The following is an 18,685-nucleotide window of genomic DNA, read 5'->3' as shown; positions in this document are numbered from 1 at the left end:
GACAGGCATCGCGTGAAACAGCAAATTTTTGCCTTTCCAGCGAATTTTATTGCGTGCGAATAGCGTTACGTCCACGTTACGTCAGAGCTAGGTTACGTTACCGCAAGGAAATGCAATCGCCACGTGTATTTCTTTAAATCGTGCGCACCACAATTGCCGCTATCCAACTTCACCGTGTTCTTCCTTTGGCCTCTTCTATCTTACCCCGTACACTTGCTTTTCCTTTTGCGGCTAATTACGGCTTTTACTCGCAACCAGACCGTCTGGTTTATCCGCAATCGAATTCACAAGATGGATATTTTTCTGCAAGCTCCGACATAGAAATTGAAACAGCAACGCGTGACACACCGAATATTTTAATCGAATCTCTAAGCACGTTAACTCTGTTCCATTTGGTCGATCTCTTGGTCGAGTCCTTGAAACACTTTTTACCACGCACGTGTTACTATTTATTAGTAGTTTATCCTCGCTAGACTATACTGTTCTGCCTTTTTCACACGCGAATATATCGGGTTCTTTCCTCTCACGTTATATCTTCCTATACCAAAGGGTCCGAGTACTGATAAATAACACCAAATCGAATTTTTCGTCGCTTCGTCCAAGCAATCGATCGCGCTCGCGTGCCAGTTTAAGCATTTACAGCGGCGATAAAAAATGAAGCACGTTTCCCTTTTCCATTTGGCGAGGGTCGAACGCACTCCATAATCACAATCAACCGTTGAAAAAGTTGCCGATGTGAGTCATCGGCAGCGATGAGTAGCAATACACCGTAGGTAACGATTTCGTGGTAAACTACGAACAACTGGACAGACATCGTAATTTGTAAGATAGAACACGCGCGACGCTAATTATTCCTCGTTACTAATTCATCGAACACGGGAAAATGCATCAGGAACTCGCGTGCTCTTGTTGTATGTCCGTATGTTCTACTATATCGTCGTTCTTATTTACCGAAAGAAGCTACGCTCGTCACGATGTTTTTTTCGCAATATCTTTTCGATATCCTTTCGAGAAACAAGGAATACACGCGATGGAAGGAGACGACGCAATGCAGAAGGAAAATTTCGACGCGACATGTTGGTCGTCGACACGTTGGTCGCCACGTCACCCATATTTATGTGACGGGCATCTTTCCGTGGGGGCTCGTAACCCAAATACGGGTGACGCTCTTTTTGTTCGAGTTAATTAAATATAGGACATACAACATAAAAATATCAAAAACACATTGTACCATACTTTTTATCAATCTATATTCTGGATGAAATATTACATTATGCTATGTCGCATGGTATTCGTTAAAACATTCCAAACACGTTTCGGGTGATTTTGGACACTTCGAACAATATGTTTCGGGCTTTTTTACGTTTCTTCTCGCCTCTTGACGTGCGACAGTTTGCCTCTTCTTCTCGTAACATAGGGTGCACATCCTTCTTATAGGCTTGTCCTGCTGATTCTTACGAATCTCCAGATGGCGGGGCACCTTCCTCGTTTTCTTGCGATGGTTGTCGGGCGCGGTATTTTTTCATGACACATTCGACCATTCGGAAACGAGAATTTCCCGAAATTTTCTTATCCGTATTTTTTTGTTTGCGACTGTTTGGTACACAATGCGAGCATTTACTATAGTTGTTCCTAAGAGGAAATGTAGTGCTAATTTCGGATACCACTTGATACTTTTCCGTATCGTAGTGACATACGAGACCATCTGGTCGCTTCTGTCGATACCAGTTTTTCCATTATTCTATACTACTCTTCTCACTATCAAATATATTTTCACGCTGTCTACTGAGCATTTTGAGGATGAAAAAATCACCGATGTGCGTCTCACAAGAAGTACGCTTCTCGACTAAATGAAAGATCTGAGATATCTGCCATGAGATCCCTCGGAATACGATCGGATTTGGACCCCGCGTGGAACTTAGCCGAATTACTTAGCCAACGTGTTAATTAATTCATTTATTTATTTATCGTCACGCGTACATTCGCGTCGAGCGACACTGCAATGCGAGTGCGCGAAGAGCGTGCAAAATAGAAAAAGCGTATGAAAGTGGAACACGTGGCGACTCGAGTCTGACGCGATATCGATCGCGCTACTTGATCGTTCATCGACTCGAAAATCTTTCATCTTGCTGCGCGGCCGTAATTTGCATATGGTTAAAGCAGGGCCGGATTTTCTAGCAACTGTTGGCGTCGTTTCCTTCACCGCGATAAAGCGAATCTTGCCGCTTTAACGCAAACAGATTTGCTGTCGTTAGAATAACCGAACGCGAACAGCGAAAATCCATTGAACGTAAAATGGGAAAAATCAATTCGGCTGGTAACGTGAGTTCGGTGTGAGCACACCGTGCGAATAAATCATTCGTTCGGTGTCGCCACCGACAGAAATACGCGGTATTTTTATCAATGCCGTTTCTCGTGTACCAACCACGGAATTCCAAATGTGCCGTCAAATTTTCTCGCCGCCCGTGTACGCACAAGACGTGGAAACTACGTTAACTATTCCGCCACAAGGTTACAGGCAAAGGTTCGTTTCAAAGAAACCAGCGAAACGCGCGCGCTACATTCGATTATCCGTTTACGAAACAGGAAACAAGATAGACGGTGCATTCGCTGCTCGATTGAAACATCGTTCGGCCGATAAGGAAAAATACTCGAGCCAGCAACGCAAGTATCGATATAACGAGAGTTGCAAACGATTTCGATAAACGTACATTTGCTAGAAGTATCGATACACCGTTGTATTTATAGAATTTACATGCTTAATTGGATCTATTGGGTTGGCAACTAAGTGATTGCGGATTTTGTCAATACCACCTAATGACAAAACCCGCAATCACTTAGTTGCCAATCGAATAAATAGAAGAAAAATCGGACAGATAGAAGCAGAGCGACAGACGAGATGAAATATCTGCGGATTCGGATAGACGCAACGTTTGACTGGACTTGACAGTGGAAAATCGTAGATTAGACGGAAGATAAGAAAGCGAAGTGTTTCGCGATAAACGACGACGGTATTTCGACCGCGAGTGAAAAGAAAGACGAAAATACAGCGACAGACGAGAGGAAAGGGAGCAGGAGGGAGGAGAAGGAATACAGAGAGGTGAACAGATCTCGCGATATTCTATCGTGGCTAGAGAAATGAAAGCAAAGAGTGAAGGTGGTATATCTGGGATGAGAAGGAGAGGAAGAGAGGAAGAGTGGAGTCGGAGAAGGAGATGTGGAAGGAAGTGGGAGCAGCGCGAAGGGTTGCGAGGGGAACGAGATGGAAAATGAAACGAGATGGAACGAACGGAGCAGCTCGGAAGGAAAGAAAGAGAGGAACATGGAGAATTCTCCGGTCTGAGCGGTGGCTCGCGCTTGCGCGAATCAGTAGCAACGCACTGGTACGTAATGCCATCGGCGAGCCAGTCTGACGCCAGGCACCGCGACGCTATGACGTCACTGGTCCGCGTTTTTCCACCGATCGTTTCATCACAGCGGTGAGAATTCATGAATGAAAACCGCTAACTTGGAGGCTTCCGTCGAACCTCGCGTGCATCCACGAGCCTGCCGTACGTGGAATCGCCAGGGAAATCGTGGTCCGCTCGTGCCACCGACGATCAACCGCGTCGATCGATTTCTCGATTCGTTGCACGAGAGACCAGATACGCGAAATGGAACGGACCCAGTGCTGCGACCAGTTAAATCTCCGCAACGCCTCCTTCACCGGCCAGCACCTGTGCGGCTGCCAGCCTTTTCGTTAACCTGCCACTTGTTCGTCTTTCCACGCGAGTTTCCACTTCGATCATATACGCGTTGTCCTCTTTGCGCTCTCTTTCTCTCTTCCTGCGGGAAAACGTTCAGCAAACTTCCAATTGCCTCTCCTTCGTTTTTATCTCTGTCTTCTCTGCGACAGCTTGTCCGACTGACACAGTCTGTTCTTCGAAACTTCTTCGAACGAGGGATCGTTTAGTTTCTCGCGCTCGGTATCGCAAATGCGCTAGTACGCGTATAGTAATTTCGCGTCTTGCACCGCAGTTTCCAGCGACGATGGTGCGCGACGGACCTCGTTTTCGATAGATCGGTATGATCGGCGCAAGAATACTCTTTTCGTTAGATTATACGCGCGTTATACGTCGTAAACGATCATCGTGCAACAATGACAATCGAGCTTTTAACAAAAACGAAAGATCCTTGGTGTCTGTCAGATTCTTCGTGCTGTGGTTTCGACAGCAACCAACTGCGAATGCGATGAACCGCGTTCTTCTCTTCTCCGCTGGTCATCTCATTAGATGAAATGCGATACTCGATACGCATCGATTAAAATTAGTCGGCGATATCGGCGAAACTCGCAGCACAACGACGTGGCCGAAACAATGCGTGGAGAGCGCGCAGCTAACGTCGCGTCGGCTACTTCTGGCAATACACGGTGATTCGATAACGCTGCAGTCCCGGTGCCGGATCGTTCCAATTTATCAATTTATCTTTTTTCCCATTTTCTTCGCGCACGTTCCTTCTCTTCGATCAGTCGTCCCCTCGGCCAATTTAATTTTCCTAACGCGTCTGCGACTGGTTTTTTGCATCGTAACCGTGCGACCCTTCGCACGCCGGATGCCACTCGTATGCAAATATAACTTTTACGATCCACAGTGGCCAGAAAATTCTGCCGTTTAAATTCCAGGCGAATAGTTGGTCGGCGATCGTATTACCATCGATTCTTTGCAAAGATATATCGCGTCGGAGAAGCAGCCCGCGAGATATCTCGTCCGCGCTTAAGGAAATTAGTCGCGCACTTGATAGAGATTCGAAAATTTAACGATAAACTACGAACCGTAGACGCCACGCTGTTGTCCGATAATCGGATTTCTTCCTCGCAAGAGTATCGTTACGCTTTCATCGAAAGGAAAATTCATTTTCCGATATGAATGGGCTTTGCTCGTGATACGCGAAGCCTTCGTTTATTTCGTTGGACTGGCGCGTTCATCCAACGTCGACCTCCGTTTTCTAATGTTTGCTCGAATAATACACTTCGATCTCCTCATTTCTCATTTACTTTCTAACAAAATCGAAAGTTACGACTTCGCATAGAGCGACGTGACACGAAAATCGGCGTCTCGATGCTTTCGGTTTCCCGATGCTTCGCGATAAGCGAGTGAAGTGTAGGAAACGGGAGAAAAACGCGCATTCCGAGTGTTGTTCGCGACCACATGACGGTGTGAGCCGAGGCCAAGGGTAGTCGGCGGGTCTTGGTTGACCCTGCAGGTTGAGGTGAATAATTGAAGGCGGCACGGCTATACTTTAAACCTTCTCGCGAAACTCGATAAGCGTGGCAAGAAGCATGCTCGCTTCTGAAAACGTTTCCTAGCGTTTACATGGACACGGTGGCGCCTAGTTGTCACGATACGGCGAAACATCGTGTTCCGCGATCACGAACAACCTGTGTCGAGCAACACTTTTTCTTCTTCGTCGAGATTGCGGTATCGATGACTGGAAATAGATCGATCGTTAGTCGAATCATGCAAATTATCCGGGGATTATATCTTACGTAACGTCGTAAGTCTGTTATCCTTTACCTAAGGAAACGTTGGTGAATAATGCAACAAACAACGAAGCAATTATTCTCAGATAGGATAACGCAATAACGGAAAGCGAATAGGAAAACAACAGTCTGTGCGCGAGCTGTTGTCGCATCAAGTTGGGAATTACGTTGCTCGACGGAACGCATTTGCCGATTCGATGAACTTCAATCGAAATTCATCTGCTCGATGCTTCTCGAACGAACAGAAAAAGGGAAAATTCCTGCGTAGAATCTTGGAACGATGCGACGATCGGGTCGACGATCTACCGAACGTATTAAACGATCGCCGTGCGATTTAATCGTTTCGTTCGATTCGCAAATGATCGTGAACGTCGTTTAACAACCGCAATCGTTTCTCGCTATTTTTCCTATCGTTTCATACGACTTGCGACTATAAACAGCCGCTCAGATCATTCCACTTTCAACACGTACTTTCTCCTTGCACCAGGCACAGTGATTTCATCGGAGTGTTAAACGAAGATCTTCTCGCTATACTTCGTCCAAGCAGTTTAAAAACCATTTTCCTATTTTCATCGCCATTTCTGGGTCACGTACGTATTTTCGACGATCTGCGAGAGAAAAAAAGCCTCGAAACGCGACCTGATATTTCCTCTAACGAGTAGGTTAACAAGTTCGCGGATTTCCTAACATTTCGATCGGTATATAAATTCTCGAAAGCTCGTTGTAATTGAAAAGAAAATCCACTCGCCGGTTGTCCCGACGCGACGCGAAAGGAGCAGAAATCCATTTCGCTCTCGGCTGGTCTGCTCTGTTTTGTCCGCAAAGTAAATTTTTCAAGGACGAACGTAGGAGTCCCTGGCGATTCGCGTCTAGCTTCGAAGAGATGCGACGGCGCGGCGCGGCGGAAGAAAAACGAATATGTAGAACGATATCGCATCGAACCATTGTCTGCAACGCTACCAACGAAAACCGACTTTTCCAGACATCTACTGGAGCTGGTGTGACGCGCGAGTTCCTTCGGCTATAAACCGAATATAAACCAGGTGAATCCGGAATCAGGAGCCTTTCAACGCGGAACAGAGTTTCGTCCGTGGTGTTCGCTTGCGAACGAATCTGAGCGACTATCAGCTGCTACATTTTCAAAGAGAAAAATCTCGCGGACGAACGCGAGCCGGCAAACTCGAAGCGACCTTGAGACAACGTGGAGGATTTCCCACGAGACCGTTGGTTGCCTGATCCGCAAAAGAGAAAGTGGACAAAGGGACAGACATTCTCGCGCTTTCTTTCCTTTCTATAGACACGTTTAAATTATTTTGGAATAAACTCGGCCGGTTGACCTTCGAACAACGCGAAAGATGCAAAACGGGCGGTGAGACGGTTTCGGTGTTGGAAGATACAGAGGAAAATTAGAAAGCTACAGCGCGAGCAAGGTTGATCGTCGCGAAGCGAAAGAAGTCTGTGGAGAAACATGGGGAAGAAGAACAGCAAGCTGAAACAGGATACCATCGATCGACTCACCAATGACACGTATTGTGAGTATCGTTGTTACTTTTTCCTTGCAAAGACAGACTGTAGCCGCTTATATCATGCTTTTTACAAAATTACCCGTCACAGTTCCCCCTTCAACGTTTCGTTTCCGCCACGTCGTTTCTCTTTCGACGTCGCATCCTTTGCATATTTACACGCCCCGAGCACGCCGCCCAGTTGACAGCCGCAGCCCTTTCTAGCGACGCCACGCCACGTATCCACCTGTTTAACGAGAAACGCGACGTTTCATCGCCGGAGGAAACGACGATTTATCGGATCTGAACGTCATTCGTACCGAGTCACTCGCGCTGTTCTTGGAGTTACGAACAACTCGCTAGCTTAGATCTACGTATTTTTCATAATTTGATGATTTAATAATTCTACGTTGCTGGAAGCCGAGATCTTTCTGCAATGCTTTCGTTTGATGCCGTTTAAGCGGGTAGCGATTATCGGAAAAATGAAAAGTCACGGAATCGACAAATCCTTATATCTTCGGGAAACAGTCGTTTCATCGGCGAAACGTTTTTTCGTCAAAGTACGGGTTCACTTAAATCGTTAAGAAGCGTTCTCTGCTAGATCGTTAAGGAATCTTAATAAAACGAGCGATCAAAGAATGGAGGTTCGTTGATCGCAACGAGCTTTCAATCAACGACGATCAACAACGTTAGAATAGATATGTAAATTGGCCTGCCGATGCAAGGACGACCTCTGAATAAAGGAAATCCTTGATGGAAGTTTCGCTGCTCCGTTGGAATTATCAGCGGACAATGAGAACGATCAGACTGTTGGTGTCGCGTTCCATTTAATGATCCGAGATCGGAGATAATTTCGATCGAAGAAATCGTATTTCGAAAGGGACAACGATAAGATGCACGTGATTAAATGCCTAGAGTTCGTTTGCGAAGCTTTCGCTTTACTTTCATTCCCCCTTCCTCATAAAAAAAATACACAATATAAATTATCGATGAGATCGAAAGTTTCGACGTTTGTTCAGCGATTAAAGTTTTAACTGGTCTGGTCCGGTCGTTAAATTGTATTTTTACGAGGCGAAGAAATCTTCTTGGCGATGGAATATCCAAATAAAACACTCGTGGGCGCACTCATGAGAGAAACAATCGCGATTACGATTTAACAGCATAGGTATTATTATTATTATATTATTATCAATATTGTAGGATTACAGTGTAAGCTATCCTTGATATAATAATATTTAGGAGGATGGAATAATTTTGCGGATAGGATGATCGCGGAAATACCACTACGTATCAGGACTATGACAGAGACGTAATCTAGCGACGACGAATTTCACGTATATACCGTGGACGTGAAAATCCAACGTCAGCTTTCTTATTGTTACCGAGACAACGTCCCTAGTTGGGTTCGTTCGTAATAGATACCACACGATCTTCTCCTTCTCCGGTTTGCTCGCGTATATCGCGCTTTTTTTTTAAATTATCAACACTTTGAATGCCACGTTGGTCATATTTGACCGGCCACGGTTTCTTCTGTGACGCCACGGTGGCTTGAACTTCTTACAATTGCAGAAATTGAATGGAAATTGACAATTAGGGCATTTTGAATATAACCGATAAATAGAATATACTTTGAAATAAAAAGTGCCCTATTGAACGATTAAACGTTTTTATTAGAACATCGATAAAAAAAATGAGAACAAATGTTGCATCTAACGGTGCACTGTGTCGAAACACTTTAAACATAAATGTGGCTCGTCAATACAATCTGGACGATAGATGGTCACCTTTTCGGTCCGATTCTTAGCAATTTTTCATCCTAACTGTTTAACATTTTTTTATAGCACTCTCTGCAAAATTTTCGTGCCAGGTACGCTTTCCCTTCTTTCTTCTGCGTTTCGTGTCGCGATCTTTGTCGAATAAATATATTTGACGGCTCTGGTGAACGGCACTGTGTAAGGTGCGTTGCGCGTGCCATTCTAAAATCTGATACCTTGATTTTTGTTTTTCTTGCTTGTTTATAGAGTATCATCGCGTTTGAAATTGATGTATTTAATAATAACTCTAAAGCTAATTTTATATACCACTCGAGGGTTCTTCTATGTAGTGTGGAATATGCTATCGTTCGATCTGATAAATCTACAGCACATTTTCCTCTATTGTAATCTGCCACTACCATTGCTTTATCAGAAACATAATCTTTTTTGCGGACCTCTACCATTTCAGCCGAATGTTTCATCGAAATCATAAAAATAATCATAATGCCGTTCACTAATATCTTCTACACGTTTCAACACTATATTCTGCACATTTTGCTTACGACGAAATAACGAATGCGAATGGTTTGTTGAAATATGTATGTTATAATATGTCGCTATCAAAAGTTACCAAGGCGCCACGGTGGTCACCCGTGGCCACCAATAAGATAAACGGTTCATTGGGCAAGAATGTTGTCTTACATCATCAATTTATTATTATTGTGCCATTATATGCTTTGAATAATAAAAGTACTCTCGTGGCGTCCTGAGCGAAACATCTGATTTCGGGGTGGCAGTTAAAGTGTTTGAACCGTTTGAATCACAAGCAGTGCGATCGCGCTGTTTAGATTTTATGTGAAAAAGTGCGAGTACATTTGAACGCTGTGGACGACTCGCGGTATTTTGTGTTTCATTGTTATCTTCTCAATAATTTTTATCGCATAAAACTCGAAAAATTTATAAACTGATAGTATGCATATACAGGGTGGTTGGTAACTGGTGGTACAAACGGAAAGGGGGTGATTCTACGCGAAAAAAGAAGTTGAAAATATAGAATAAAAATTTCTTGTTTGAGGCTTTGTTTTCGAGAAAATCGACTTTGAATTTTCGCTCGGTACGCGTGCGGTACGTTATAACGGATCTCACTATAGATCGTTGTCTCGAAAATTAAAAAAAAAAAATTTTTATTTTATATTTTCGACTTCTTTTTTCGCGTAGAATCACCCCCTTTTCGCTTGTACCACCAGTTACCAACTACCCTGTATAATAACATAGATGTATTTCATAGAAATAACGAATATGACGAGCGCTGTTGCACCGCTTGTTTCTCTTCGCAATCGATTAAGACAAGCGCTATCGCGCTGTTTGCAATTTTTCGTCCCTGTTTTTTCAAACACCCCTGCGACTGAAACGGTTAAGCAACTCGTGAACTACGAGTGCGAGTATCGAGGTAGAACATGCTGGCTCGGTAAATAGCGTTCTCGTAAGATTTCATCAATCTGGAGCGTGTACCATCGCGCAACGCGAGTCCGGGAAACTTTCGAAAAGAAAAGGTGCTGTTAACGGCACCGTTACAAAAATCGATACCGTTGGCCCAGAATGTTGTCGCCACTAAAAGTCGTCTACTTTCGTTCAAGTGTCGTTAGAAATATCGACGTTTCGAATGGAAAACGGCGTCGCGATAAACCGATCGGTCCACTGAACAGGTCGCAATGTATTTTCGGTGATTCGTTGGAAAACTAAAACGTGGAAATAAGCGTAAAAGTATAAAATCGAACGAGCGAGCTGGAAGAAAAACAGAACCGTTCTGATTGATGGATGATGCCCCATACGTCGAGAACAAGAAGATTCGTAGAATCGGTTACGTGATAGGAATTTATCGCACGATTTCACGATAAACGTCCATCTGATAGAATGTTGCTCGTACAATTATCTTGGTCGGTAGATCGCGGCGCGTAATTAATGTCGCAGTGTATCGCATGGTTTATCAATTTTTGCACATCGAAGCTTCGATACGCATCCCCGCACGAAATCAAGTTAGCTGCTTTCTTTTCTTGCGTCTACGAAACGTAAATTGATTTACGAACGTTGCCGCGACGTAATTATCGTTCGCCATTAACGAGAACGTTATCTATCAGCGCCGTTTTTACGACTTCGTTATCGCCACGAATTGCCTCAAACTTTCCTTTAGTTTAGTATTGTTCGATCCTGAGCTCGTTATAACGTGTAGATTTGTTTAATAAAGAAACGAGTGGACGAATTCGTAATAATCCGATGTATTAAAATCAGTATAAGTACAAGAGATAGTGTATGCCAATTATAATCGTCGCTCGCTCAATGCCACTATACTAATCGAAGAAAGAATAATAATACTAATTGCTCATAGGTAGCACGTTCATAAATTTATATCGATATACGGTAATAACAATCTGTCCAGAGTTCATTTATCTTGCAAACCAAACAATTTAGTTTGATTAGTATTCAAAGGCACGATAATATGAGTCTCTCGCAGATTTGAATTTTCGTTTCAACTTTTTCTACAGCCATGAGCCGCTATGATCCTTACGAAATTTTTTTTTTATTATTATTTAATTTGTACTTTACAATTTGTCCAGTTGGACATTCGGTAAATTTTTATGGTTTAATTGCTAAATAACGCGTGGATGGCTACCTCCAACGGAATACGTCTTCGAGCTTGACTATTTTATTTCTTTAGTGAGGCTAGTAGTGTGTTTTCTTTTTAGTCTTCTTTCTATGAGAGATTTGCTCGCTTCAGCAACCAGCTGGTTTGGATGTGTTGCCGTTCTTTCCTTATATTTTTCCGCGTACCTGTCGGTTTCTTCTTGACCGTTGGTATTTTTAAGTCTTTGCGTATATCCTCGGTTCTGCATACCATGGGGCGTTGACTATTGTTCTTAGTATCTTCGATTGTAGCGCCTCTAGTTTACTTATGTGGCCCATTGCTGCTGTCCCCCATAGTGGCATTCCGTACGTCCAAATTGGTTTTACTATCGTTTTCTAGATTTTTAGTTTATTTTCTATGCTCAGTTTAGAGCCTCGATTAGTTGGTCAGTACATTTTATCCGTATTCTGTCTATAATTGATTTAGTATATTGTTTTCGTGTAAGTTGTGTGTTTAAGTGGAGTCCTAGGTATTTAACTTGCCTTGTTTGTGTTATGTGCGTGCCATTCAATTGAATATTTGTGGTTTCCGTTTTCGTAGTGTAAATCTAATATTGTTCCATTTGTTGGGGTTTGCTTGCCTTTCGAAATGTCCGTAAAATACGAGTGCCTTCGGGCGAAACAAGTTTGGAATTATCGTTATCGAGGCTCGCAAGGAAATGGCTCTCTGATCGCTGCCTTCTTTCGGACCCATGGAAACGTGCATTTTTCAAGACTGCGTTGCTGCCAGTTGCCCGAACATTCAACGCACTCGGTGTGAATTGCGATTATTCGAACGTGGAAACGCGTAAGTACAACACGAGGTAATAGAACCACGTTATATCAACTTCTCCGCGCTATATTCACCGTGACTCGTGTACATATTACTAAAGCCAATATTTATCCATTTCGTGGCCGATTCTCTGCTCTAACGAAGGGGAACGGTGGAAATTAAAACGAAACAGAACGTTGAAAATCAAAACGATATAGAGATAGTTAATTGTAATTGGATCGCCAGTGTTTCATCTTTCACACGGTACATCAATTCGCAAAAATACAAATCCGCGGTTGGTTCCTGCATTTTGTCGACTGGCATTTTACCGTTACAAGGATGTAACGATGCGTTTATACAGCAGGATAATTGTTCTTCGCTGATATCGTCGATATCAACAATGTGCAACGTTGCACGCGATTTTTAAGCCGCACGAACGTGCACATAATCGGTGGAAATAAAGTAAATTGTATTATCTCTACAAGCGTGTCACGTCGGAGACACGGGCGATGGTGAAATTAAGAAAATCACTGGTCTTTTTCTCGCGTCGTTCGAATGATTTCGTGTAAGCTTAAACGTTTCACGAGTAAGGTAAGAAGAAAAGTCAGACTTTAGATATACTGGCAGAGTTTATTACGTGAATCCAACAGAGTGACAGTTAAGAATGTTAGAACATAGAATCTCGAGAGCTGATTTTAGGAGAGTTTATATACTGTGGGTTTGCCTCCTATGGATGGGGTGTCGCCAGGAATGTCGCCGGAGCGCAGGTCAGAGGTGGTCGTGCTGTTACTGCCTCCTTTTCTTTTTTTTTATTTGGAAGTAGTTTGCAATCAATTCTCATTGAGAATTATAAGTAAATTATTCTGCCAACGAGCCAGTAGAATTTGTTTAATTTTAATTTAAGCTGCTTGGATTTGTCTACCATGTGTCGTTTCCATGTCATTCTTCTGTCCAGAATCATGTCCAAATATTTGACTGAATTTTTGCTTGGAATTGTAATTGTGCATTGTTTATGGTCACCTGTGGGCAGGATTGTTTTCACAGCGTGAAGGTTATTTGACTGGATTTATTTTCGTTACTGTTTTCTGACACTGGAACATTCTCTTCGTTGTCATTTCGATGGCCTGCGGGATGTTCGTTAGACCCCCTTGGTTTTTCTATCGCTAATTTATCTCGCTCGGTGACACGCGTATAGATGATCCTTATTGTACAAAATAGTCGATAAACGTCGTTTAAAGCCAGCGAAACATTCGCAGGAATATGCTACGAGATCATTCGCCCGTTCTTTCCGCGACGAGAATTGTCGAAGCGTTTTCGAAGCATCCAAGAACGCTCGAAGTAATCTCTGCGAACGTCCGCGCGTCTACGTCCTGAAGCCATTACCTAATACACGTGCGCACATTCAGTTTTTAATTTTACCACGTTGAAGTGGGTCTCGCTTCAAGGAAAACTCTACATCTCCTCTAGTGTTTAGTTTTTGGCACAACGATTCTCTTTACAGCGGCTTCTTTCGTCTCTGTTATATTGGGTTGGCAACTAAGTGATTACGGACTTTGTCAATGCCACCTTATGAGAAAATCTGCAATCACTTAGTTGTCAACCCAATAGTACCGACAATCTCGACGATAAAGCGCAAACGCCGACGAGTCAAAAGGGTCGGAAAACTTAACGGCCATCAATATATTTCGGCACCGCAGCCGCTCGTCTTCAGTTAGCCGCAGAGTGAAGGGTGAAGAGTCGTTAATCGAGAGTTGTGATATCACACTACTGCATTGAGTTTAAGTTAAATAATCAACGTTTCTCTGTTTAATCCACTGTAATAAATCAATACATTATCACATAGGATAGAAACCACTGGAAATCCTAATTCCTAACATTCCTGAATAAAGAATTTCTATAATACATTCATCCACGCATTTGCTCTCTCTATTCTGAGATAAAGTCTTAATACTTAATTACCAGAACGCGGAGTAAACGAGGATTCGTCCGCCTGGCGTAAATGCACCGTAAGAGGAATCGTTCGTTTGATCATCGACATTAGACGCGGTGTCTCGTCGCGCGTTCTACGTTGTAGGTCCAATCGATTTCGATGCTTTTCCGCTTCCCGCGCTTCGCCTTTTTCCTTTTTTTTTTATTTCTTTGGCCGCTGCACGCACACTTACCGACACGCTCCGTCACGCTTTGCGCGTATTTTCTCCCGGCTGGCAACCCTTCCGCCATTCCTCTCATTCCGATTCTATCTGTCAGCGCTCTCGCGATACGATCTATGTTACTCGGGCCATAGTCTCGTGTAATCTATCGTTTGCACGAGGCATAACTTTTCATTAGACGAACAAACTGGCGAGAATTATCGTTCGATGATATCCGGTGAGATTTTCTCACCGATGGTGTACATCGGTTTCAGCGGTACGAGTCCATTGGTGCAACGTTTAATTTCTAGGCCAGTGACCTGTAGTTTACTAACGCGTATGTAAGAAGGTTACTATCGTCGATCAATTTATTCTCGTATAAGCTAGACGAGATTATCCACGAGACGCGGAGCACGACAGTTGGCGTCGAGCATCGTCGATCGTTCGTCGCCGAGGCGGGACAGACAGTGTAAAAGTAAATTCGAGAAAATAACAGAGCGATCGTTGTAACACGATAACGTTGCCAGCTTATCGATGGGATTCCATGGAAGTTGGAATCGGTGGAAGTTATCGACAGAGTTATTAGCGTTCGGTTTATCCGCCACGAATCAACGAGATCGGAATTTGCGGGAATTTCGATGCGGTCTGCTCTTGAAAAACATCTCCGTCCTATTTCCCGTGGCTGGAGCAAGCGAAATCTCGAAATTCAAAGGGATTAGCGGGCATACGGGACCGTGGAATCGCATTTCCTCGTTTCGTTGGTGGCTGTCCTATTAAACGCGCCGCTCCACACACATACACACACACACAAGCGTTCGATATCCGCCGTTTCCGTCGCGACACCACGCGTCGATACAGCTATCTGCTGTACATATAGCACAAGGAAATCGTTAAAATTCACCAAGCAAAGATTTTATCTTCGCGGTGCGCCCTTCGTCTCGACATCGCATTTACCGATCGAACGAAAGTTTTCGTGACACGCGGAACCAGCCGATTGCTTATTCAGAAATCTCCGTTTCGAGGGTACCGTGACACGCAACGCGTTCGAGTAACGTTCACAATCAATTTCCCGGCCCAAATTTCTCACAGTCACGATATCGAAATAACGACAGTAACGGCAATAACCGTAGGAAAATCGCGCAATATCTTTGCTTGCGACACGTCCGAGAACTCGTAGCGCTCCGATCATCGTCGGTAACGCGCGCGAATTATCGATCGACGATCGACGCAGCAACGACGACGAAAAACGTTCTAGTCGTCGATGCCACGTATCGTTCGATCATGGAGAGGGCTGACCCGAAAATTCAACGATGTTCTCAATCTCCTCGCTTCGCTATACGAATATCGATTGGAAGTAAGATGGCAATTATCCCGGAGAAAATGAAATATCCGTGGCACGAGGTAACGAGGAGATGCGGACGAGTTGTAAATAGGCGAGCGGAACAAATTAACGAAACACGGCTGGGATGCGCGCATCGTCGAAACTGCAAAACTGTCGGGTCGATTAATCGACGCTCGATCCGGTTAATGGGCTTTAATTGACTCGAGCAATCGGATTTTCGACATTTTCCATGATCAAATCCTCCTCACTCTCTGCCTCGTTTCCTCACCGTTTCCTATTTCTCTTCTGCACGCGATTACGATCTTTCGATTCGACCGAGTAAGCTACGCTCGCTTTAATTTCCCTCCCCACCCTCTGCCCTAGGCATTGAGACGCTGACATATCGAACGAATAAATTCGTCCAGAATGCTAAATTTTCTACCACTCTCCGGCAAACTGTCCTATCGTTTACGGCATTTACGAAAATATTTGCGCCACCTCTCGGCATTTTTTTTTTTTTTTCTTCGAAACTGTTCACGCGGTTGAAAAACGGATGGTCACCGGAACACCGACGACTCTTTCGCTCGCTCGAATTGCGCCGCAGAATGTGCGCGTTTTAAGAACTGTGGGAAGTCGCTGAAGGCTCAAGTCATGCAACGTGAAAAATAACTCACAGTCCTGTTGTGTCCTTGTTCAATCTACGATCATTCGAGTCAAGGAGAATCGGCGCTGACTTGCTTTTCCTTTATAAGTTTATCGATAGCGTTGCTTTTTGCCCACCACTCCTTCAATTTATAAATTTTTATGCCTGTCGTCTAGATTCACAAGGTCTTTTCTCCTACACCGTTACAGATCCTTCCTGGTGAACTCGAATATAATAAATCGCGTATGCGATACAGCCAACTCTTACCGCACCTGCTCCGATTTCCTCGTTGCCATCGATGCTTTCAGAGATTTGCTGCGCGGTATTTTGTAATGGCCGTTACATGTAATGGCCCGTTGTTACTGTAGGTTTGCCACGCGTTCTACGTAGCTTCTTCGGTTCCAGCATCGTACATTATCAATGGGAATTTATCCCATTTATCGTTAAATAAATAATCGCGATGGGGATAATCTCCAACAATGGGGTGGCAGGATTTATTGTTCGCGAAGAACGCGACTAGCATAACTTGCAGGTAATCGTGTTACAACGACGTTACAGTCGGTCCATTAATTCGGTGCAGTGGTACAAAGATCGGTGTGACATGTGAGCGAGGGCATCCGGTTTTCCGCTGAAGCGCAACCACCGAAACCTAAGACCAACCTTCTCCTTCTATCTACACCACAACGCAATTACGCTCATGGAAACTAACGCGAGCGAATGCTAATTCCCGCTAACCAAAAGTTTATTCTGCCAACCGAATTTCCGTTCCACGCGCTTGCTTTTGCTCCTTTCCGTGCCATTTCAAGCCAATCGCTCCGCGTTCGTCTTTGTCGCCGTCCCTCTGATTCCAGCGAATCACTGAAAATTCATTTCGATGATGGCCGCATTATTGTGGTGTTTGGCCGCAAACGCGAAAATTTATTACTCGACGATATCCTTTTAACACTTAGTCAACCGAATAGGGAGATCTCCCCTCTGTGAAGAACATCGTTGCGTGACCGAAAGGGGAGATCTCCCTTTTTGACTTTCGCAACGCGTTTCCTTTTTTTTCTTTCTTTTTTTTTGTTGTCATCATCAGTTATTGCTTACCTGGCATCACTTTTTCTACTTTTTTAAAGAACAATATATTGGGTTGGCAACTAAGTGATTGCGGATTTTGTCATTAGGTTGTATTGACAATCACTTAGTTGCCAATTCGATAGAATAAAATACACCAATTTAGTGATGTTAAAATTAATGAAAAAGTTACACTAACAGTTACGACTAAATAAAGTTATAATCGAACGATATCACACTGTAAAAAAATATTAAAACGCATTATGAATTTTTAATTTCATGTTCAAGTCGTCTTATTTATCTTTAGTCATCTTTGATGTTTTTAATTTTACTTATATTTTTGTATAATTTTAATTTGATGCTTTGAATAAACAATATGTGAAATCGGTAAATAAAATCATTAGCGCAAAATATAATTAATATTAAGTAATTTTTAGACTTGTTTGTTTGTTGTGCACAGCGTATAGTTCACTTTGGCGAACTAAGTACGCGGTTCATTCACGCGAAAAGGGTACAGTAGAGTTTCAATTTCCGAAGCCATCTCAAATAATCCGATAGTTGGCTGCTAATAAATCGTGCAATGAAACTGTAAAAAACATTTCGATAATACCGTACGCGTACTTCAGTGTAATTAGAAAAATTAATCGAAAGTTCGAGCAACTGTTACCTAACTATTTACATTTTATTATTTTTCCTGCTCTTTCATATTAAACTTTGCAAAGTCTAAAGTACCTCGGATAATACGGAACTTCGGTTAAGCGGCAGTCGAATAGCCAAGACTTCTCTGTGTTACAGACAAAGATATAGTAAAATAAGAATGACATTTTCGACGTATCGTGTAATACGGAAGAACGTGTGCAACAGTAAACAGAAGAAGGAGAGCGACGCTGGTTAGGAGCAAATAACCATCGGAAGCTTTCAAAAGCAAGAAAACTTGGCGAAAATTCTCATCACCGTTGAAGAAGTTGCAATACTCGTGCGCGTGTTTTGCCTAATCGGCTGCGATGCGCAAGAAACGCAGCAACGCGACCAAACGTAACCCACACATTCTTATTAGCAACTCTCGCGATATACAGGATGGTTGGTAAGTAGTGGTACAAATGCAAAGGGAGTGATTCTACGCGAAAAAAGAAGTCGAAAATATAGAATAAAAAGTTTTTCTTTTAATTTTTTTTTAATTTTTCCATCGAGACAACGATCTACAGTGAGATCCGTTATAACGAGACGCGATAAAGTGCACGCGTACCGATCGAAAATTCAAAGTCGATTTTCTCGAAAACAAAGCCTCAAACGAAAAATTTTTATTCTATATTTTCAACTTCTTTTTTC

The 18,685-nt window shown here is 43.2% G+C and overlaps 1 protein-coding gene and 1 long non-coding RNA gene across 2 annotated transcripts in view; one reads left to right on the top strand and one right to left on the bottom strand.

The window, feature by feature from the left end:
* Positions 1–390: 390 nt before the first annotated feature.
* Positions 391–18,685, bottom strand: part of LOC112213715 — a 33,005-nt gene continuing 14,710 nt past the window's right edge. Inside the window, exons 3-4 of the long non-coding RNA XR_004462646.1 lie at positions 8,543–8,547; positions 391–401 (exon numbers count right to left, since the gene is read on the bottom strand). This is a non-coding gene — a long non-coding RNA (uncharacterized LOC112213715). The remainder of the gene's footprint in view (positions 402–8,542; positions 8,548–18,685) is intronic.
* Positions 3,373–18,685, top strand: part of LOC100741992 (frequenin-1) — a 48,813-nt gene continuing 33,500 nt past the window's right edge. Inside the window, exons 1-2 of the mRNA XM_003493252.4 lie at positions 3,373–3,479; positions 6,501–7,050. Of these exons, the coding sequence (XP_003493300.1) occupies positions 6,987–7,050 (64 nt within the window). The 5' untranslated portion in view covers positions 3,373–3,479; positions 6,501–6,986. The remainder of the gene's footprint in view (positions 3,480–6,500; positions 7,051–18,685) is intronic.

The sequence above is a fragment of the Bombus impatiens genome, unplaced genomic scaffold, assembly GCF_000188095.3.
Source record: "Bombus impatiens unplaced genomic scaffold, BIMP_2.2 scf_1068, whole genome shotgun sequence".
Classification (NCBI taxonomy): domain Eukaryota; kingdom Metazoa; phylum Arthropoda; class Insecta; order Hymenoptera; family Apidae; genus Bombus; species Bombus impatiens.
Note: the sequence above shows the minus strand (reverse complement) of the source record. Positions and strands in the feature narration are given on the sequence as shown.